Source organism: Pristis pectinata, chromosome 18 (genome assembly GCF_009764475.1).
Source record: "Pristis pectinata isolate sPriPec2 chromosome 18, sPriPec2.1.pri, whole genome shotgun sequence".
Lineage (NCBI taxonomy): Eukaryota > Metazoa > Chordata > Chondrichthyes > Rhinopristiformes > Pristidae > Pristis > Pristis pectinata.
This window is the reverse complement of record NC_067422.1, coordinates 38126146-38150410: the sequence shown is the minus strand read 5'-3', so window position 1 is coordinate 38150410 and position 24265 is coordinate 38126146. Positions and strand designations below refer to the sequence as shown.

General features: G+C 43.4%; 1 protein-coding gene and 1 long non-coding RNA gene across 7 annotated transcripts in view; one reads left to right on the top strand and one right to left on the bottom strand.

Moving 5' to 3' along the window:
* The window catches only part of recql5 (RecQ helicase-like 5), an 88596-nt gene that overhangs the window by 45846 nt on the left and 18485 nt on the right, over positions 1 to 24265 (top strand). For 3 of the 6 annotated variants that reach the window (XM_052032729.1, XM_052032730.1, XM_052032731.1), the window contains exons 8-10: positions 16673 to 16900; positions 19526 to 19625; positions 19966 to 20002. In XM_052032729.1, the coding sequence (XP_051888689.1) occupies positions 16673 to 16900; positions 19526 to 19625; positions 19966 to 20002 (365 nt within the window). Of the gene's footprint in view, positions 1 to 16672; positions 16901 to 19506; positions 19626 to 19965; positions 20003 to 24265 lie in introns of those variants that run through there. The other 3 variants (XR_007957726.1, XM_052032732.1, XM_052032733.1) reach the window with 3 other exon arrangements.
* Positions 8719 to 14480, bottom strand: LOC127579798 (uncharacterized). Its single transcript, XR_007957727.1, has 3 exons — positions 14371 to 14480; positions 12913 to 13103; positions 8719 to 9058 (listed from the first exon to the last, which is right to left on the bottom strand). It is a non-coding gene; the product is annotated as an uncharacterized LOC127579798 (long non-coding RNA).

The window sequence follows — 24265 nt, the reverse complement described above, 5'->3', positions numbered from 1 at the left end:
ATGACATGAATAGAGCTGGGTGTTGCTGGCATCGAGCTGATAATTGTGTCAATGCATGTATAAGGGCAGAGGCATGACACACCCCAGCTACTGCACAGTCTTGACAGGCTGAGGCATTGATCCAGCAGCAAAGGGCTCCATGGTGACCAGAGACCAGGCTTGTACACTGACGAGCACATAACCATGCACATAGGTGCCTGCACTTATGCACACACAGGGGGACACCTATTGGAATGTATACGCATGTGCCTGTGTACACAAGGGCAGGCTCAGGCACAAATGACCTTGCGCATTGCCTCCCTTCGCTTTGTGCCCCACCCCACCCCTCACTGCCTCACCCCATACTCCTTCCCAACTCTGAATCACTTCCGTTTCCCTGACCTTTCATCTCAAACCCAGATGCCCTTCTCTCCCTCCCCTTCATTCTGCTGCTTGCTTCCCTGCACTGGGAGCCTTCCTCCTCCTCTCATTCCTCAGCCCTTCTGCTTTCCCACTCCACACCCTCATTCCCCAATACCCCAACCCCAAGTCCTCCTCACACCCTCCCTTGCTCTCCAGCCCTAAGATCTGCCCCACTCTCCACCCTGGGGAGCTTGTGATGGCCTTGGGTTAGCAGGTGCACCACAGTGCTCCCTGCTCCCCTCCTGCCCCTGCCCCTGCTCCTGGGAGCAATCCTGCCCCTTTGACCAAGTTTATGTGCAGCTGGCTATCCCATGTTTGAAAACCAAATCATGCACGGCCAATGTCCACTCATTCTGATACCTGGAGTGTTCGGGACCCTCATGGACAATTCCAACAGTAACAGGAAATCCTGGAAATACTCAGCAGGTCAGGCAGCAACAGCTGACATTTTCGGTCAAGACCCTTTGTCGGGACCATTGTTGGAGTCATCTGATGAAATGTCTTTGATCTGAACCATGGTTTCTCTCTCCACAGATGCTGCCTGACCTGCTAAGTCTTTCTAGCATTTCCCATTTTTATTTCAGATTTCAGGCATCTGTAGTTCTTTGATTTTCATTTGCAGCAGAGACGGACCTGAACTCTGCTCTGTTGCCGTAGCTCAGGAGCTCGGGCACATTGACATTGATATCACAGCTCTGAGTGAGACACAGGAGGTAGCCAGCTTAAAGAACAAGGCATTGGGTACTCTTCTAGAATAGCAGACTGGAAGGGGAATGCTGCTTCATTGTGGTGAGCTGTGCTGACGAGAATCAGCTGATCTGATGCCTCAGTAACTGGGCTAGGTGAGTGCCTCATGACCCCCTCCCCAGCTTACTCAAGGACTGAATCACCACACAGTGGTCATCAATGCCCCACTCATGGAGCTATGGATATGGCTAAGGAGGACTTCTACTCCAGCACTGAAGAAATCCTGGTTCACTTCCCACAGGGAAATGAACTGATCTTCTGGGAGATTTCAATGCCAGGATAAGAAAAATGCCATCTTCTGGCAAGTCATGATTGGCAAGAAGAGAGTCAGGGAAGCCAACTCTGAAATCGTTCCCCCTGACGAGATGCTTGAAGCATGATCTTATCATAACCAACACCTTGATTCACTAAGGGGACAAGCACCAGACCTCTTGGAAACCCCCTTGACCTAGGTACTGTTGCCTGTTGGATTATCTCATTGCTCAAGCAAGACCCCACAAGGATGCCCATATCACCTGTGACCTGGTAATGACTTTTGGACTGGACTTTGCCTAATGTTATCTCCATCAGCTTGCCTCCAAAAGCAGTGGCCACAATGTGCCAGCAGCATCTGGTCTGTCCTGAAGTCCACTGTAATTAGCAGCTGTGAAGTGACTGTAGGCCTCCCAAAACACCAGGACTGGTTCGATGAGGATGAGTATCTGGCATGGCATTGAGCATGTTTGGTCCATGCTTTGGGAGGATGTAGAAGCCCAACGTAAAAGATGGAAAGAGAACACCACCTCTCAAACAATTCACCAGCTGTCCTGCCTATTTACCACCAGCCCCACCCATTGCAGAGTCCACAGGCCCCACATTAACTTCATTGGTTACCTCAGAAACCAGAACTGGTGGAAAAGTTCATCCTTGACCACCAGGAACTGCCAAAGAAGAGAGGTGATTGCAATAAACAGTCCATATTGATGTTGAAGGATTCTGTGACCTTGATGTTCAGGGTACCTGGTGTGACCACGTCACTTAAACAGAGTACTCCAAGTTGCTTGCTGTTTGTAATTCTAGGATAACATGCGTCACCTATTCCGTAAGCCCTTTTCTGTCTACTTCAACACAGGCTTAGAGTCAGAGCAACCCTTGGCCTGGGATGTACTTGACAAATCTTTCTCCTTGTCTGACCTTTGGCAAAAATATGAAGAACATACCTTTATGGATGAGCTGCCTTTACCTGAAGAAGCTCAGTTATGGTGAAATGGCTGCTGTTGCTCTGCCAGTGCCTTCTTGTGCTCAGTTTTCCCTTGGGTTTTTGTCGGTTTGTGTGGTTAATTATTAACCTGACGTTGCTGCTCTGGAGGAATTGCACCTAGCTCCCTTATCTGTGACTCCCTTATATTTAATTAAATAACTATGAATGGAAACACATTTACTGGCATTGCATTCAGCCATTCTGGAGCAGACAAATGGTACTTTGTATTCTGCACTAAAAAAGAGAGAGGCATATATGCAGCACTTTTCACATTTGCATTATCCCAATAAAGTACTTTTTAAAGTGTAGTAACTTATAGAGAGATGTAGCAGTCAACTAGCACACAGCACGGACTCTCAACCAGGTTGAGGAGATAACAACCAGATAATCTATTTTGTTGATATTGGTGGAGAAAACCAGGTGAGGGCACCAGTGAGAATCTTCCCCCTCTTCTTCAGGGCAGTGCACAGGGTCTTCTGCATCTGCCTGAGAGGGTAGGTGGGGCTTCGCTTACCACCAGAAGGATTACACCTCTGCCAGTGCTGCATGCCCTCTTGCTGTGCTGGAACAGTAGCCTGGATCGTGGCTCATTTTACCAGAGTGAGACTTTTACCTTTTGTTTCAGGGTCATTGAGCCATCAACTGAGATTTGGCCGAAGAAATAAGGAACAATATTGAAAGAACAACACCTATAAGTTCTGATCCAGAGTCCATGTCACTTTCACCTTGAGACACTACTGTTCTAACTGGCTTTCCACCTTGAACCCTCCGTAGACATTGTAACCTTTGTTCAGGTCTAGGCTCAGGTAGGGGTGGAGTGAAAAAGCACACCGGAGGGATCATTTGGACTCTTGAGTTCTGATTGGAAGGATTGCACTGATCCCATCTTGCAGTTGCAGTTTGTATTAGCTGGGTGTCCGGTGTCCAGATCTTTGTGGCTGTAGGGTGACTAATGTATATACATCATTGGAACTGTGACCCTTTCATCAAAAGCAGTGAGTTGTCAGCTACAGATAGGCCACAGGATTAAAAGGTAAGACTGGTGAACCTGGTCCCTCAGCTCAACAAGTTACTCAAAGCCCGTGGATTCAGTGAGAGGCCAGATGTACACACATTTCACCTTGAGTGCGTTGACGTGTTGTAGTGCAGATGTGGGTCTGGGCTGAAGTTAGCTGGAGGTCCTCCGTTGTTCTGCCAGCTAGCTATCTGCATGTTCTGACCCATTATGTTTTTCTCTGCTAATTTGTAGTATTCCAAGTGAGGCAGAAGTTCACCTGCACCTCTCCCAACCTGGTCTACTGCATTCAGTGCTCACGATGTGGCCTCCTCTACAATGACGAAGCCAAGTGTAGACTAGGTGACTGTTTTACTGAGCACTCGCACTCTGTCTGCAACAGCTGTCTCAAGCTTCTGGTGGCATGTCTTTATAACTCCCCTTCCCCTTCCCACACCGACCTGTCTGTCTTTGGCCTTCTCCATTGCCATGGAGAGGCCAGATGCAGATTGGAAGCACAACACCTCGTATTCCACATGAGTAACCTACAAACCAATGGTATGAATGTTTGCATTTTCCAATTTCAGGTAACGCACATCCCTGGAGCTCTCCTCCCACACACACTCACCTGTCCACCTAGTTTTTCTCTTCTCCCTTTGTTCACATTCCTCATCCTTTCCCCCCACCTTGTTCCATCTGCTCATCACCCACTCCTCATCTCGTTCCACTTATCACCCAGCAGTCTCTGTCCCACTCCACCCCTCTCCACTTACTGGCTATCTTTTCTCTTCCCCTCAGTCCTGATGCCTGATGCAGGGTCTCGACCTGAAACATTGACTGACACGTTTTGCATCTACAGATGCTGCTTGACCTACTGAGTTCTAGCATTCTGTTTTTGTTCCAGATTCCAGCATCTGCAGTCTGTTCTGTCGTCCGTAGCCAGATCCTGCCCTTCTATCATCCCTGTGATTGTGGACCTACACTCATTTCCAGTTGAGCAATGCCTAATTTTAAAATTCTCATCTTATTTTCAAATTTCCTTCATGAGCCAGCCTCTTCCTGTTCTCTGTAAACGCCATTGTCCTTGCAACCTTGCGAGTTCTCTGCATTCTTAATTATGCTCTGCGCATTCCAGATTTGTAGCACCCTGCCATCGGTAGTCATGTATTCAGTTACCTAGATCCCAGGTGATGGAACCTTCTCCCCCAGACCTTTGTGAGTACTTCCTTGATCTGTTGCTAATATCTACTTCATATTTATAATATCTACTGATCTTTGAACCTATTAGGCACATCCTCAAAATGATAAGGCTGGAACTGCCTGCTTTGACTTTGCCCTCGGGTTAGATTTGTTAATAACACAAGAATGCAGCTGGACAATATTTGCATAACCTGAAGAATGGCTGTACCTGTGGTTATGATGACCTCTTTGTTGATACATTCCTTAATTCGGCTACGCCAAAGGAACACTTTCCAGCTTTAAATGGTAACTTGGCCCTGCTGAATTGAGTTAGCATGGGTGAGGTGTTCATCCAACAGCTGACTGAAAGAATCATGTTTTTATGCTCTAACAAAATAAATTGCATAGTTAGTGGCCCCTATCTCTTCTATCAAGCTTGGTCTTTAATCAGATCATATAACCAGCAGGTTTCCAGTGACAGGACTCGCTGGCTGGGTTGGGCTAAAGGTAAGTGTTTATTAGCAGCCTTGTTTTTCTCAAGTTTGCAATGAAACAACTGCAAGTCAGTCATGTTTCCTTATTTACATACAAGGAAAGATTACATGTTATATGATTATTAATTTTTGTTTTGTTTTTATCAGTGTTACTCAGTAGCACTTTGGGTCAATATCAAACCAACACCCTATCATTGATTTTGATACAGTCACTGCATTAAAAATTAAATTAACCTTTATTTATAACAACAGTGCACATTTTCCAGCCAACCCTAACAATTCAATTTACTTTGTTCTTTCGGCCACAGAAAAAAAACATAGTTTCCGTATCAAGCTGCTGAAACAATGAATTTCACCTTGTCCTTCTCTTCTCCCACACCAGCCAGCCATAGTTTTGTCACTGCAAACTTGCTGGTTATATCATCTTAATGTAGTTCAAGTTCACAAATGACTTGATTGAAGAAGCAGAGACCACTAAATGTGCATTTATTGTTAGTTGGTGAACTAAAATTCATATTGCAACTAAGCACAAGCAAATTTTTTTTTAAAGGGCCAGAAATTTCCCCGGACTCTTCCCTGGGTGCACCAGGTACCAGTTTGCCAGAATTTGGTGAGGGAAAGGTGTGTGTTGATGGTACGTGTTGAGGATTGTAGAGAGGGGTGATATGTGCAGCATATCTGGCTGTCTGCTCTATCTTGATTTGGAGAAAGTGAAGAACAATGTTTTTGTGGTCAGTGAGCTGAGTGACCAACAAAACAAATTAATGTCGACACTGTGGGACCAAAATGAAGAATATTCCCAATGTATTGCAGCTCCTCTTCCCTATTCCATGGAAATCCCCAACAGCGACAACACATCAGTAGCATATCCCAGAATAGCACAATAGGTAGGACCATCTCAAGCAACCCAGAGACATTCATAGTTTACCTTGATGAGCACAGTTCCTACAAAAAGTTCAATGCCATCCAGGAAAAAGCAGTGCATCTGATTGGTGTCCTGTCCAAAACCCTAAGGATTCATTCCCTCTCCCACTGGTGCACAATGGTTACAGCGTACCAACTACAACATGCACTGCAGTTACTCTCCTAGTTACTCTGTCAGGACTCCCAAACCTGCATTCTCCAAAATCAAGAAGGACAGGGGCAGCTGGTGCACAGGAACACTGCCAACTGCAGGTTCCCCTACATCGCTGGCCATGCTGGCCCTGGAAATACATCGCTGTCCCTTCATCGTCACTGGGTCCAAACCCTGGACCTCCCGCCAGCATTGCTTTAAGACAGCACCACACCACCTTTTCAGGTATGAGCAATGCCCAGATGCCAAAAAATGATTAAAAATATAATTCAGTTACTCAGTGCAAATTGTTGTTTGTATTGGTACAGTGGACTTCAGGACTGTGTTACAGATGGGTGGATGAATGTCCATGAAGGCTTCTAGATGAGGGCCAGATTGCTGGTTGCTTTCAGGACTCTTCAGAGGCTGTGCAGCACTCGTTCCAACTGTTGCATGCCCCACACATATTTCCCCATGTTAGAGTCAGGGAGTTGCTTTCACGTGTAGCACTGGGGCATGTGGCACATGGAGCCAATGAGTGGGCGGCATGGTAGTGTAGTGGTTAGCATAACGCTATTACAGTGCCAGCAATCGGGGTTCAATTCCCACCATTGTCTGTAAGGAGTTTGTATGTTCTCCCTGTGACTGCATGGGTTTCCTCCCATATTCCAAAGATGTACAGGTTAGTAGGTTAACATGGGTGTAATTGGGCAGCGTGGGCTCGTTGGGCCAGAAGGGTCTGTTACTGTGCTGTGTAAATAGTGTTTTTTAAAGTTTAAAATTTTTAATGGATATATGTCTTCTTCCCAGTGATGCTCCCAAAAATTAGCAGTGCTAGTGCTCTGCCAACACAACCAGTGTTTGTTTAACTAAAGTACAAATGATTTGCTTATAACAGAGGACCAAGAAGAGCTATTGACTACAACTAATTGTATATCTGTTTGAGGGATGCACACATCAAGACTAACCTTTTCTCCATACAGATTCTGTTCGAACCGTTTGGTAACTCTGTTTATTTTTCTATCTCTTATTTTTGAAATATTGATTCAAAATTTTGTCAACAATTATTTTTGTGAAAAAGTGATGTGTTCAAGTAGCTGTATAATAGGAACAACCAGCACACAGTATTATTCCTATGGACATATAAGCTACAAGAAGAAAACGAGAGAGCATTTGATGTGTTCATGCTGTGTATAGCTGGTAAACCCCATCTCCCTCTTTTTCTTCCTTTTTCCTCTGGATGTGGCAGGCATACCCAGCCTGACCTGCCGGGCATGTCTTGCTCTGTATTTCGCAGCTCCTATGTCCTTTTGTCTATGTTCTCACTCTCTAACTGCTCCCATTCACTCATTGTCCAGATAACCATATTTACAGGTTATCTCCATGATCACCCTGGTTTTACCCAATGAGAGAATTCCTCCTTCCGCACCCTCCCTGCAGCTTAACAGGCTTCTTTTGTCTTCTTCCCAGTTCTGACAAAGGGTTTTTGACCTGAAACCCTAACTCCACAAATGTAGCCTGATCTGCTGAGTATTTCCAGTATTTTCTGTTTTTATTCTCTTAAAGTTAAAGCAGCTTGTGCAATAGTTGGCGTGTGTTGTTTGGTTGCTTGCAGTAACTCAAGAGTTCTGTGGGACTGAAGTAGTCCCCCCTCAGCATCACAGTTGGTGTCTTAACAGATCGTACAGTCAGTGGTCATATTAAGTGCTTTGAGCTGCAGTGAGTCCCACTGTGACCTGAAGAGTTTACTAGGCGGAATGGCAATCACTGTGTTGTTGACCTGGGTGGAGGTTACTGGTTCAGCGTATCACAGACTCGCTGCACCATCAGTGGCGTCACCTTTCGAATGAGAATGTAACAGAGGTCACAATTAATCACTCGGGTGGACAAATAATGTCCCTTGATACTGTGACGTCCCAGATGTTGTGATCGATGTTAGGCAACACAGAGGCACAGCTAGTCAAGCCGCTGCTTCCCAGCTCCAGTGACCAGGATTCAACCCTGACCTCAGTGCTGTCTGTGTGCAGTTTGCACTTTCTCCCTGTGACCATGTGGATTCCCTCCAGTTTCCTCCCACATTGCAAGGCTGTGTGGGTCAGTGGGTTAATTGGCTGATAGAAAGTGCCCCTCGTGCAGGTGATGGAATTGATGGGAATGTTGGGAGACTAAATTTTAGGGAAAATTAGCAGGCAAATGGGATTGATCTGTGAGCTGGCATAGACTCGATGGGCTGAATGGCCACCTCCAAAGTCGTAAGGAAATATATTGATTCCTCAATCAGTTTAACTAGACCAGGTAATCAGGTCATTGGTCTCGATGTTTGTGGGAGCTTGCCGCGCAGTGATTACACTTCATAACATACTTCACTGGCTGTGGATGGTCTGAGAATCGAGCAGTATACAAGTCGTCTTTATATTGGTAAATATTACATTTGCTATTGCTGTTCATGTCACTGTATTTGGTTTTGGCTACCATCTGATGCGTTGGTTTGGCTTGTGGTGTACAGTGAAGTATTTGAATAAGGGAGAACAAGTCAAACAGTTTTCTATCTAGCTTTATGTATTTTAATAGCTGAGATGAGTTTAGAATGTTGAATAAATGCTGGATCATCACAACTGTTTATATTGGGTCACTCTGTGAGTATAAGAGATTTTGTTTCATATCCAACCAACAAAACTGTGCATTGGGGTGATCTGTATTGGATGTGGTTGTTCAAGCAGGTGGTTTATCCCAGGCAGGCTGTGATTCGACCTTACTGCTTCCACGAAATGATGGAGTTCATTTTCCAAAGCGCACCACTGTATCAGGTTGTCCTTTGCTTGTGTCACGGTGTAATCCCCGTTGGGTTTATTAATGGAACGTGGGCTCCACCCTGCTGGTTTTTCTGGTACGTGTGCAAGTATAGCAGCAGTAAATAGCAGGAATGAGAACCAGCAAAAGGAAAGTACCTGGAAACACAGAATGGCGTAAGTGCAATTACTGCTGCCAGCTTTACAGCTCACAGTTCACGGCACACAATTTGGTCATTGTGACCAATAGATCTATTTTGGAGTTCATAGTGCATGCAAACTTCTTCCTAGCTTACTTTATCTCAGGTTCTCAGCATATCCTTTTATTACTTTCTGTGTTTTAATGGGAAGCTATAAAAGTAGGTGTGTCTGTGCCAGGAGATTGAATTACTTCATGTGGTAGAGTGTTCCACATTCTCACCTCTTAGTAGATTCACACTCTACCCAGCACAGCTTTGAGCTGTGATACTCTAGTGCAGAATAGGAGAACAAAACAGTTCTCTTATTGTTAGATCAGTCTACTGTATACTTGGTGTGGCATGAAAATTAAAAATATGAATTACAATCATCTCTGAATATAAGATAGCATAAGGCCTGATTTAGCAGGTGTCTATGGGAAAGTGATGGGAATGTCCAATGGTCAGTATTTGTTTCATTTGGTCAACAGACCTGCCTCCCTATTGTGGCAGATTTTCTGTTTGTGCTGGTCCAGAGTATCATCTGTTTATTCTGGGTAAAGGTGGACATTGTTCTTTGAATGGATTATCTTGAATGGTTGGTGTTTGATCCTTCACTGTAAAGGATTCAGCACCATTTTGTGCATCATCAGTATCTCAAATCCAGACGACTGTGGCCTGAGTAATGTATTCAGTGAAGGTTAGAGAACATGGGGTCTCTGCCTATACACTGAGCAAGGAGCTTGCACACCCCACATCAACTTGTGTGCCTCACCCTCTTGCATGCTTCCATGCACTATCTCATTCTATCCATCATGTGATCTTTAGATTTCCCTTTGTCTTTGCTGCTCATTTTATCCTGGGCTGGAGAAGCATTTCTAATGTATTGCAGCACCCGCAGTTCCTAACTTGGCCCATTTCACAAGGAACAATTTCACAAGGTGTAGAATGCTTTGTGACATCCTGAAGTAGTGAAAGGAGCTATATAGAGTCACACAGCACAGAACCCCAGGCCCTTTGGCCCATCGAGTCTGCACGGACCATCAGCCACCCGTTTACACTATCCTACATTAATCCCATTCTCCCTACGTTCTATCAACTCCCCCCAGGTTCTACCATTCACCTGCACATTACGAGCGATTTACAGCAGCCAATTAACTTACCAACCTGTACATCTTTATGAAACCAGAGCACCCAGAGGGAACCCTTGCAGTCACAGGGTTAACGTGCAAACCTCACACAGTACCCAAGGTCAGGATTGAACCATTGCACCTGACCAAATGTCACTGATAGTGGAGTGTGTTACAGGACTCCATTGGTCTATAAATAGTACTGTACTCTATAATTGCAGGGATTTTTTTCTAAATTGGATTTCTGTCACCTGCTGATATTTGGCTGGCTCTATTCCCAGTGCAATGAAATATTCCAGCCTGCTTGTGGGCTCTAAAGCTGCTCTGGAAATATTTGAAGCAAAAAACCAACTGCTGGAGGAACTCAATGGGCCAGACTCCAGGTGAAGAGTCTCGACCCAAAACATAGACTGTCCATTTCCAGCTACAGGTTCTGCCTGACCCACTGAGTTCCTCCAGCAATTTGTTTTTTTTGCTCCAGATTCTGGTATCTGCAGTGTCTTGTGTCTCCTGGATATTCTGACCTTTATAATGGTCAGTAACAGATCAAAAAACCCTATTTTCCAGTCATAAGAGCTCAAATCCAGGTCTGCATGAATGAGGGGTGAAGACCCTTTGTGAAGTGGTATTTGATACTGCAGCGAATTGTACACTGTCCTTTAACAGATGGATTCTGGATTTGAATCCATCCCAAAGGTTAGCTTTGTCTCTGACAGTAAGACTCTAAAGTGTGACCTTGGGGATCTCAGTGCAGTTTCTGGTGAGTATGAGCCCTCTGTACTGAGCTGCCTCTGTCTCTGCTTCACAGATAACAGAAACTAATATTTGTGGAACACACAGGAATATCCCAAAGATTCCACAAGAGGTATGGGGCAAACAAAACAGCCACTAAAACATATTCCTTTGGAAGCATGATAGGAATCTTGGTCAGAGGTGATTTCAAACAGGGAAATGATGAGATTTGGAGAGGGATTGGAACCCATTTACTAAAGACAGAAAAAAAAACTGCTGGGGCAACTCAGCGATCAGGCAGCATCTGTGGAGGCAAGGGGACGGTTGCCGTTTCAGGTTGAGTCCATGCGTTAGGAGAGTGTAAAGGAAAGATAGCCAGTATAAAGAGGTGAGAGGAAGGGTGAGATGGGCTGGCAGGTGATAGGTGGAACCAGGTGAGGTGGGGGATGATGGGCAGATGGAAGCAGGTGGGCCAGGGTGAAATGGGGGGAGTTTATCAACAGAGGCTGGTGGGTGATAGGTGGAAACAGACAAGGAAAAATGAAGGGGGTTAGGCAGATGGAGCTGGGTGGGGATAGCGGAGAGGAAGGCAGAGACAGAGGCTGGAAGGAAAGTGGGGGATGATGAGCAGATGAAACCAGGTGTGGGAGGGGATAGGAACAGTAGGCCAAGGGAGAAGAAACTCAGGTGGACAGATATGTGGGTGATGGACAGCTGGTACTGAGGGGGAGGAGGGTAATGGATCTAGGTAACAGTGGGGGGGGGTGGGAGGGGAGGGGGTGGATGGAAAGAAAAGGTGAACAAAGGGATAGAGACTCTGGGTGGGGTGGACTGGTAGGAGTGGAAGACGAACATGGGGTATGGGCATGTTCATACCGTTGGGTTGTACGTTACCCATATTAAGTATGAGGTGCTGTTCTTCTAAAGATAGAGAATCTACTGAAGATACAACTGATCTACCTAACAAATTTTCAGTAAGAGTTAGGAGGACTGTATAAGAAACTCGAGTTGGCTTGGAAAAGGATGGGGAAGATGAGGTCATGGAGTGCTTTAAATATAAGTTGGGGCTTTGATGGATCAAATGCTATAATAGGTAAATAAAGATGGGTGGAGGATAGATTACAGGAAGCTTTGGAGTTTGCGAAAATGAAGGGAATAATATTACAGAGATGAAGAGGGATATGTAGCCAGACACTCAACTGGGGTTGAACAGAGCAGGTAGAGGTAGAGAGCAAGTCTGGTTCAACCTGAGATGATGAGCTGGGAGGGGGTTGGAGTTGATTGGAAGGGTACGGTGAAGATCAGCCGTATGAAGTCATGAGTGCGTATTGGACAAGTAATGTGGCATTGGGTGAGGAAAGAGGTCCTATGAAGTGGCAAAATGGAGAGCACTGTGTCCATGGCATACGTCTGAACCCTGACGTTATGGCACGTAGAGGATATTCAAAGATCCGAGGTGAGCTTTAGAGACGCTAGTGTTGGGGTGAGAGAAATCCCAGATATTTTCCTTTTATCTATATGTTCTGTGGTTTCCTCAACTTTAGTTAAGTTAACCACTCAAATCTTGTTCGTTATAGTTTGCTCACAATTTGGCTGAGGCACAATAAGCAGAGCTGCTGCTTCACAGCACCAGGGACCCAGGTTCAATCCTGACCCCGCGTGCTCTCCATGTGGAGTTTGCACGTTTTCCCTGTGATCATGTGGGTATCTCCCTGGGTGCTCTAATTTTCTCCCACATCCCAAAGATGTGCTAAGTTAATTGGCTGCTGTAAATTGCCCCTAGTGTGTAGGTGAGTGATAGAATCAGAGAGGAGTTGATGGGAATGTGGGGAGAATAAAAATTGGTATAAATGGCTGGTAGATGTTCGGCACGGACTAAAGAGCCTGTTTCTGTGACTCTGAGCATTTCCTGATTCTCCCTTTTCTTTTTTGAATAGGGTCTAGTAATTTCCACATAATTTTAATTGTTACTTACCGATGAATGCCATTATGACCACAAAGGCAATGAATCTGAGAGTATCGGATTCTTGAAGTCTGCCAGTCACTTTGTAGATGAAAGCCTCCAGCTGTTGTAGAAGCGCTTGGAAAGGCATTTTGTCTATCAGAAGGAATCAGAGGGGAATTCTATGGCATTTGAAAGTGTTGAATGAGCCACTGGATAATTATCTGTAAAACACAAGAAGTTGGTTGGCAGGGAAAGACTCTGAAGAATGTACGACAGTTGAAAATTCTGGATTCCTTGTTTCCCTAAAGAAAGAATGTCCCCTCTTTGGAATGCAAGCTGAACAGAATCTGATAATAGGCACACACTCCACTGAGAGTTTTCTGAACTGCTGTGTGTTTCCTAGCATTTGCTCTTTCTCCTGATGTATATTTACTTTGAATGAGATGTTAGCTGTGGTTGCTTCAGAGACTTGAGTACAAAATGCAGGTTGATGCAGTGCAACTCTGAGGCAGGTTCCAATGAGTTTTTTTCTGAACTGGCACCTCCAGGCACTATTCAAACAAGTTGTTTCCGGTGCCCTGACAAGCAGTAGTCCTCAAGTCGTCACTCTCTTCTCTGGCCATTGCTTTATTGTTCTATCTGTTGGCTGCTCTGCTCCCTACGTTACAGCAATGAGTGTACTTTGAAACATTAGTTGTGAGCACGATGAGATCCTAAGATCAGAAAAGGTGCCTTATAAATAAAATATTGCTCCGTGAGTTCTGTTTGTGTGAAGTGTCTCTGGCTTCAGAAGTACTGAATGGTTGGAGATGATTGCAGCCTCTCAGCCACTGTAATCTGATCCCTGTCTCCATTCTGAGCGCTGACTGTCCTGAACAGTTGCCAACGCAGATGCTAATCGGCACCAAGCCTCGGAACAGAACTATAGAAATCTGCTGGGCAGATTTCGGGTCAGAGGCTTCCAGAAGAAAACGCTGGAAAAGTACAGTCTTTGAAGGGTTACTTTGTAGCTTTGGAGAAGTGATTAGTCCTTTCAGATGTTTCTGATGCTGTGTGCAGGAGGACAGGATTGGCCACCTAATAGGCAGTTGCACTCTTGTTCGATTAGCGTATTGCAGATAAGGAATGCTCAGCTCAATCAACGAATATAAACTGATGATTCTGGAGATCCCAATAAAGAACTGGCTCGGAGCTTTATATACAGGCATACAATCCTCTTCTATTGTCAGTGTTCAGGTATATTAGACCGGTCACCTTCACTTTTCTGGTGACTGGGGAGGGGGGGGGGGGGCGGGGGTGGCAATCTAGTGAAAACTCTGTTAAGCTGAATTTTCAGTTTACATTCCTAACGTCTTCATATATTGGATTTGTTGCTACGTATCTTTATTATCTTAGTTTTATTTTAGAAATAGAACGATTACCTTATTCTCTACCATAACGCCGAGTTTTTAAAGCGTACTTGAGTTTTTTTTTAAATAGTGTCCTTACCTTCTGCTTACAGACTTGTTGCATTGTAACTTCCATATTCTCTGGTATCTGGCTTGCACATGATGCCTGCACTATTAACGGCAGCTGATGTTCACACTAAGGAAGTGTTGTGTGACTGAGCTCTTTGAGGTGCTGTTGGGCTCTGGTTGGAGAATATAGGAGCTGTGTTTGCTATAGCTCAGCCCCCAAGTGAAGGACAAAGGCAGCTCTCACAAGCAAGGGCTGAAGGAATGCAATGGTTCAACCGGTAATAATTTTCCAGCTATTGATGGGAATTTCACTGCAGCAAGCATAACAGCAACATAGTCACACTGTACAGACCAACCTGAGTAACTGTTTTTCTGCTGCTTTCAGGAAATGAAACAGGAGAGTAATTAATGGCTTTTATAAATATTTTCAACACCAAGAGAATGTTTGCTGTTCTATGATTAGCTCCATACTGCCAGCACAACACTGCCAGTTCAGTGGATCTGAACCTGCCTTCACAGTACTATACTCGAGTTACCATACCTGGAGCCGTGTAATCAGGGGCATGAGAACTGGAATAGGGCATTTAGCTCTGAGCCTTTTCTGTCATGATGTGGATCCAGTGTTAGTTCTATCACTCAGTCCAGCAACTTGCCTCTGCTATGCAGCGAATACTGGAGCCTTACAATTGACTTTTAAGCAAACCTGTCAGTAAGGGGGCAAAGTAGGGATGGCAATAAGAGCTGACCTTGGCCATGTTGTCCACACCCGTGAATGAATAAGTTGTTCCTCACCTTGCTGCTGGCTCCTCACAGGAGCCCAATCACAGATCAATGATTACTGCCCATTTTTTTTTGTGCAGCAGGAAAGTTCCCAAACTCCCTTAAGCACCAATCACATTCGGGAGAGGAGAACTTGTGAGGGAAGGAGGGCAAGTTGATGAATTAATTGAAAAGTGAACAACATGCTGTGTGTCACTGTTACAGAGAGAGGTCTGGACATGATGCCTCAGTGAGGGGTGTGGAAGGTCCTAAAGAGAGTGATAGTGAGAGTGCAAGATGACAATATAAAGCATGAATTCCAAGGAAAGGTGTATTAAAGTGAGATGTGTTATACCAACAAGTGGTATAGGTAAATGATACATCAGAATAATATATTATAGATTTAAGGGATATATGTTATTGAAGTGATAAATGCTGTTGCTCTTATGTTCTCTACTGTGGAATGCTTGCCTTCATTAGCCAGGGAATTGAATATAAGAGCAGGGAGTTTATGGTACAACTTTATTAAACATTGGTTATGATATTTATTAAACACTATGATGCTGGAGGAACTCAGCAGGCCAGGTAGCATCCATGGAGAAAAGCAGGTGGTCAACATTTTGGGTCAGGACCCACAGCCATGTGACCTTCCTCGCTAAACATGTGCTCACTCAGACTCAGTTCCACAGCCATGTGTGTAAGCCTGATATAACCAGGGGACAATTCCCTGTCTCTGCTTATAAACTTGATATTTAATTGTGGTAAGGTACTGAATCTGTGAAAAAAGCCTGCTATGTCTGAATGGTAATGTGCCTCTGCTGCACCTAGATGTGGTATGTTTGTGTGGTCATCTGCATCCATGCTTAAGCCTGGTATATCCCTTTCTATAAACCCAAAAGCAGATAATTACATGGAAAACAATTTATTATAAAATAGCTAGCATTGTGATAATAGGCCTCGCTGAAAAGCTGGATGACTGGTTGACAGTGTGAATGAGAGTCAGAATTTTTTCCCACAGGAATATCACACCTGGGAGGACAGATGTATAATGCAGGTTAAGAATTAGACAAATATTCTGGAACATTGCTTACTTGAGTTTGGGAATGTAAAGAAAAATGTAACAGAGATTGGGATAGAGTCCATGGTATAAATGTTTTATACATGGAAATTTTACAATGAAATCCTGCCATGAAGGCCATGCAGTTTTAATTGTAGATAACTGATATGTATGTATGATACCTTGTTGAGTGACTGACTCTCAATGGGTTGGTTAAACCAGTAAAATCCAGATGCCAGCTACTCATTTGCATTAACAGTCTGAATTGTGCTTTTGTAGAGACTTGACAAATGGCAAATTTATACAAGACTGGAGAAAATCAGAGTCAGGGTAGCCTTATGCACCTGAGATAAACCAGAGGGATTTTGTATTTTTAATCAATATGTTTTTAAAAGACTACATAAGCATGTGCTCCATGTTGGTTGGGGTAAATGTTTGTCAGATGGATGTTCATCAGGGTGGTTTTTGACAGAGGTCAGTCCTGATTTTGATGTCTGACTCTGACATTTTGTGTAAGGTGTCGGCATGCGACCATTGCCAGATATTTTGGAGATGAAATACCGGTCTGTAATCGGGCATGTGATCACTGTAAAAATCCGGACATTGTGATGAAACAGCTGGATTCCCTTCAGAGGCTTGACATCAGCAAGGCCCAAGCATCTGCTACAAAGCCATCAGTTGCAGGGCCATTCGGATACATCAGTGACCTGTACGAAGGGGGAAAGAAGGGCTATGGCTTCGAAAGGTAGGTTAACTGTTGGAGGATTTACTGGAAACATCTGCAAATGATGTACTGGCAGTGTTGTTGACAAATCAATGTTGTACGAAATAAGACTGGTTAGAATTTGCGATGTTGCCAAGCTTATATTAAGAAAGCTTTCATTTATTTACCTACTCACGCCCCATTTAATAATACAATAAGAATGCTTAGCATAAACAATGCTGCAACTGGTTATGCTCAGGCTTGTGAGAAATGGTTCTGATGCTAGAAGTTCTGGGGTCATGGTAAGTATTGATTATTTGGTAAGTACCAAGGTATGGAATGGAAACCGGAAATGCTGGAAATGCTCAGTAGTTCATGCAGTATCTGTGAAGGGAAAGAGACAGAGTTAATGTCTCGGGTTGATGACCCTTTATCAGAAGTAACAAAAGTTAGAAATCAAACATTTTTATATTGCAGAGAAAGGGAAAGGATGGAACAAGCAAAGGGAATGTCTGTGATCGGCTGATGACCAAGAGAGACTGACTGACACCAGTAGTGGTACCAGCAGAGAACACTGAACTCAGCAGGTCAGATAGCTTCCATGGAGAAAGGAAAATAATCAATAGTACAGGCTGACAATCTTTCATCAGCTTTGGCCAGAAGCTTCAATGATGCTGCCTGACCTGTTGATTATTTCCAGCCTTCTGTTTTATCTCGGACCAACAGCATCTGCTGTATTTTGCACCCCGTAGTTCCAGCTTTTGTTCTTTTATCCACCTGTTTTCATTCATCGACGTCGATTGATCTTTGAAGACAGATCAGCTGCCATTGACAAACCTTCATCGCCTCTCTCAGCTGACATCATCACCACTTGTTTCACTTTAATGTTGATTCTGGTTTTTTTTCCTCCACGGATGCTACCTGACCTGCTGATCATTTCCACCATTTGTGTCATACAGCCTCTCGTGGTCTTCACCCGATCACACACAGTCCCTTTGTTCTCTCCACCCTTCCCCTTCCTCTGCAACTTAAAACATGTTTGATGTCCAACTTTTCTCAGTACTGATTGTTTCATTGATCTGAAACGCGGCAATTCTTGCTGTCTCCACAGATATTGCCTGACTGCCACTTCCAGCATTTTCTGTTTTCATTTCAGACTTCCGACACCTGCAGCTTTTTTTTTGCTTTTCGAGTATGAAAGTGTGGAGCCAGGTTAGTGTGCTGCTGGAGACTGCCTTTCATCAGCAGCACTACCAGTGAAGTATTCTGATATAAAAAAAAATTGGGTTAATGAGGAAAAAATGTGGGGATCTGATGTCCAGTATTTGTCTTATTCAGTTGAATAGTAGAAGCATTGCATTACTCATTTTAGAAGTGATGGCACAAAGTGATACTGAAATTGTTACTCAAAGATACAGATTAGAATAATACATACAGAAACAGCCCAATTCGTCCATGCTGACCAAGGTGCCCATCTCAACTAGTCCCATTTGCCTGCATATATGCCTCCAAACATTGCCTATTCATGTTACCTGTCCAATTGTCTTTTAAATGTTGTTATTGTACCTGGCTCAACCACTTCCTCTGGCAGCTCATTCCGCATATGCACCACCCTCTGTGTGAAGAAGTTGCCCCTCAGGTCCCTTTCAAATCTTTCCTTTCTCACTTTAAGCCTACGCCCTCTAGTTTTTGGTTCCGTTTCCCTGGGAAAAAGACTGTGCATTCACCCTATCTATGCCCCTCATAATTTTATACACCTCCATAAGGTCACCCCTCACCCTCCTACACTCCAATGAACTGCCCAACCTCTCCCTATAACTCAGGCCCTCAAGCCCTGGCAACATTCTTGTAAGTCTTCTTTGCACTTTCCAGTTTAATGACATCTTTCCTAGAACAGGGTAACAAAAACTGTACACTATATCCAGCTGTGGCCTCACCACCGAGTTGTATAACTGCAACATAATGTCCCTACTCCTATACTCAATGGCCAGCATGCCAGATGCCACCTTCACCACCCTGTCTACCCATGATGCCACTTTCAGGGAATTATGTACTTTTGCTCCTAGGTTCATCTGTTCTATATCACTCCCCAGGGTCCTACCGTTCGCTGTGGAAGTCCTACCCTGGTATCTGGATTGAAAGCCATTTGCCATTCCTCAGCTCACCCACCAAACTGATCAAGATCCCCTTGTAATTTCTGATAACCTTCTTCACTGTTTTTGACACCACCTATTTTAATGTCATCTGTGAACTTACTAACCATGCCTTGTCCATTCTCATCCAAGTCGTTTACGTGAACGACAAACGACAAGTGCCAGATTACTGACATAAACTGTGTCTGACCACCCTAACATCCATCTGTGCATGTGTCTCAGTATGAAGTGTACGCTTCTCTTTGGAAAATCCTTGGGACCAACAACTTTACTAATCAGTATGAAAACCATGAAAGGGGAATCAAAATAAATTAGAGAAGTCGAGCTTGAGTTTTGAAAGGCAGAAGAGATGAGCTCGACAGTATCAAGTAAATGTGTACACTTTATTCACCGGTTTTAATAGAACGCGTTGCATAAATGTACAGAGGGCTGTGAATGGTGTGAAATAGCCTGACAATAAAAATGATTGGAAACTGACTATTGATATTTGCCCAGCTCAATCTGTCTCTTTCAGATATGGTAATGAGGATGGTGACAGTGAATCCGATGGAGAAAGTGAGCGCAGAAAGAAGGAATGGAATGTGTTTTTTCAGAAGCAGATGAAGCTGCGGAAGGTAAGATTGATGTAGGAGTTATATAACCAACTGAGCACTGTGATTTCATGTGCCTTAGTGTCTAAGCATTCATTTGGTGTTACATGGCACTGAGTGAGCAGTAAACTCTTCTGTTCTACTCTGAGCAAACAGTGACTGTTTTTGTCTTGGCTGTGTGACTGAGAAACACAGTCCGCTCAGTGAATGTCTCCATCACTAACGCATATCGGTCACTTGGCTGAAGGGAGCAGATTGACAGTAGCGAATTGGAAAGGAGAGATGATGAGTGGACAGTGATGCCATCATTCTTTTGTTTTTGTGCTTCCTACGCTAAGTTCTAATCTACCTCTCTATCCCACAGAATGGAGAGCCTGTAAAGGATATCTTTGTACCACCAGGTAAGTTTGTGAAGGTTACTTTTAACTTTTGGATGCAAATTACATTACTGGGTTTCAAATGCTTTCAGTTTAAAAGAGATTCTGGAGCTGTGCTCACTTTTTTTTTGAGATGGCCCTACCTTCAGTGTTGTGAAGCCAGTACAAGGGTTGCAGTTTCTAATGCAAGGTGACAACAGAGAAGAATTCCTGAATGGAAATATCCTCTGAAATGAGTTCTGTTCTTCTCAACAAAATGTAAATAAGTCTTTTGATCCATCTAATCCTTGTTAGTTGTGTGCATCTCCTGAGTCTTCTCCCAGCACACTTTACCTAACCCTCACATACTTATGTAGCTTCCATTTTAAATGATCTATACTGTTTGCCTCAGCCACCCACATTGTCAGGTTTCATTGTTGTACAATGGAAAATTTACTTTTAGTCCCAAGGTCAATATCAAACTTTCTTGATGCCATTTTGTACAATATAATATATATTAAAAAATCAAACAACATGAAAGGAAACCATTTGGACGACTGTTCGAGTGGAGTACACGTCCCTGTATGTAACAATAATGCTGAGGTGGAGATGGTTGAGAGGTTCAAGTTCCTAAGTGTAAACGTCACCAATAGCCTGTCCTGGTCCAACCACATAGACGCTATGGCCAAGAAAGTGCACCAGTGCCTCTACTTCCTCAGAAGTCTACAGAAATTCAGCATGTCCCCGTTGACCCTCACCAATTTTTATCGATGCGTCACAGAAAGCATCCTATCTGAATGCATTACAGCTTTGTATGGCAACTGCTCTGCCCAGGACCATAAGAAAATGAAGAAAGTTGTGAACACAGCTTAGTCCATCACGAAAACCAGCCTCCCCTCCATGGATTCTGTCTACACTTCCAGCTGCCTCAGAAAAGTAGCCAACATAATCAAAGACCCCACCTACCCAGGGCATTCCCCCTTCTCCCCCCTTGCATCAAACAGAAGATACAAAAGCTTGAAAATACACACCAGACTCAAGGACAGCTTCTATCCCGCTGTTTTAAGGCTCTTGAATGGACCTCTTGTAATAAAGATGAACTCATAACCTTTCAATCTACTTTGTCATGGCCCTTGCACCTTATTGTCTGCCTGCACTGCACTTTCTCTGTAACTGTAACAGTATATTCTGCATTCTGTTATTGCTTACCCTTTGTACTACCTCGATGTCCTGATGTTTTGAAATGATCCGTATGATGGCATGCAAACAAAGTATTTCAGTACATGTGACAATAATAAACCAATTACCAATTCTTATGCTGCCTTCTGGTAAGAACGATCTTGTTAATCATTGTCGTTGTGGCAATTTTTTTCAGCTACTTTCATTATCCTATAGACAATCCACTTCAGAGAACAACATCTATCCACTAAAGTATGCTCTGAGAAAAATAGTTCAGCCTTGCTCATTCCTCAACCGAATTGTATTCCTGGTATCTTTTGAGTAAATTTCTCAAATAATTTTTATGGCACAGGAGGCCATTTGGCCTATCAAGCCCGTGACAACTCCTAGTGCAGTATTCTGTCAATCCCATATTCTCACTCTTCTCATAGTTTTACAAATTTTGTTGTTTCTACAGGTGGTGAATTCCTGATCTATAACTGTTCCTGAAACAAAAGTCACTTGTGCAAGCGGCATACAGGCCCCCCTAACTGTAACCCCACCAAGAGAGTATACAGGAAGAAATAATGGGACCATGTCAGAAAGATACAGCAACAATGGGGATTTTAATTTGCATATAGACTGAAACAGTCAAATGGATAAAGGCTGGCTAGGTGAAGATTCATTGGGTGTTTCCAGAATATTTTTTTAGAACAGCACATTCTGAAGTCAACCAGAGAGTAGGTCATACTAGACATGATATTGTGCCAAGAGATGTTAATTAATAACCTCCTAGTGATGGTGTCCTTAGGTAGCATTGGTTATAATATGATTGAACTTATATCCAGTTTGAGGGAGAGACAAATGGATCCAAGGCTAGTATTTTAAACTTAAAGGCAGCTATAAGAACATGAAAGCAGAGCTAGCTAAAGTGAACTGGCAAATTAGGATAGGGATCAATCACTCAGGATGTAATGGCAGACGTTAACGGGAATCATTCTGAGTAAACAAAATGAAAGTATTCCAATGAGGGAGAAAGATTCCAAGGGCAGGATCCACCAAACATGATTAACAAAAATAGTTGAGGATAAGATCAATCTTAAAGAACGTGCAAAACAAAAAAACTGCAGATGCTGGAATTCTGAAATAAAAATAGGAAATGCTAGAAACACTCAGCAGGTCAGGCAGCATCTGCGGAAAGAGAAACAATTACAAGATGAAGTCCCTTTGTTAGAATGGGAAAAAAGAGAAAATGTTAGTTTTTAAGTTTCTGAGAGGAGAAAGGACGGATAAGGCAATGGAATATCTCTGACAGTGAGGCCAGGGTCACTGTGGGAATAAGTTGCAGAGGTTAATGGGGGTATTAGAGAGAGGGAAAATGAACAAAAACTATGAAATTGAAGTTTAATTCTCCATCCCACTCCCTCTCTGACCCATCTGTCTGATTCCTCTTGCACTGTTATAGTGAGGCCCAACATAAGGTTGAGGAGCAGCATCTCATCTTCCACCTAGGCATGTGGCAGCCTTTATCGAATTCTCCAACTTCAGGCAACTCACTTACTCTGTTTCTATCAGAACTGGCCATTTCTGCTGTAAGCTATTCATCTGTCATATTGGCCCCTTAATTCTCACTCCCACTACACTCTGACTTTTCTGTCTGTGGCCTCCCGTACTGTTATAATGGGTAAGGCTGAGAATAGTGAGGTATAAAATACAGTAACAAACATTTGAAAAAAGGTGGCAAATTTTTGGATTCAGACAACCCCTACGTTCCTAGAAAACAGTCCATATCATGATTTTCTGTAACGCGCGTGCATCAAGAAAGTTGAAAAGAAAATGTTGTTTATTTGCTTTTTTCACATAAATTCTACAAAAACAAACTTAATTCTGTATCTCAAATTTCTATGTAGTGAATGTTTTAGAGGAAAGATTTGCATTTATATTGTGCCTTTCATGAGCTTATGACATACTGTAATAAAGTATTTTAGAGTCAATGAAATCCACCCAGCACCACCCCCCCCCCACACAAGGCCCCGTTCCCTTCCCCCATAACCTTACGCTCTTCCCGCCTTGTTTAAGAATTATTACAGAACTTATATGAAAAAACCCAGATTGCAATCTTGCTGAATGATGGATAGGGAGAGCATGGGGCGATGAGGAAAAGAATGGGGCCACCGGGGAAGGATTTCATTGACTCTAAAATACTTTATTATGTTGTAAGCTCATGAAAGGCACAATATAAATGCAAATCTTTCTGAAAAGCACTCAAATTTGTGAGACAACTTTCCTATTGAATATTCGGACTGATTCCTTCAGAATGGATTAACCATAAAATTTTTGAATATTAATCGAGAAGCACAAAATACAGATGCTGAAAATCAGAAGTAAAACTGAAAGGCTATGGGTACTCAGCTGGTCAGGTGGCATCAGTGGAGAGAGAAAGTTAATGTTCCAGACTGATGAAAAGTCAATGAACTGAAATGACAACCTCTTTCTCTCTCTCTCTCTACATTTCCTGCCTGATCTGTTGAGTATCTCCAATGCTTTCTGTTTTTGGTTGTGAACATTAATTTTGTTCATGATTATGGAATTTTGAACCCTTTAAATCATAGGCCTCTATTACCTGGTTTAGTTTATTTTCAAACTGTGGTGTTAAATTGGTAGCCTTCCATTTCTCTGGCAAAATCTCTCTCTCTCTCTCGCTCTCGCTCTCGTTCTCGCTCTCTCTCTCTCGCTCTCTCTCGCTCTCTCTCTCGCTCTCTCTCTCGCTCTCTCTCGCTCTCTCGCTCTCTCGCTCTCTCTCTCTCTCTCTCACACACACACACACACACACACACACACACACACACACACACACACACACACACACACACACACAAAATAGTTGGGGATCCTCTTGACCATTTTTCCACTAAAATTATTTGGAAAAACGTTTTTGCTTTCAAGAATAGCGTAGTCATGCAAATCAAACCTAGACTAAAAAAAATTGCTGATGGATTTGATACTTCATGGAATGTAGATGATTTGAAGTTGGGTTATCAATAAATCACAGGAAAGTGTATCTTGGTGTCATTAGTGTGCACACACACACGACCATTCTTCGATATCAGGCTCTGAGCCATTTTCACTTTTAACTTCATGTATTTCCAG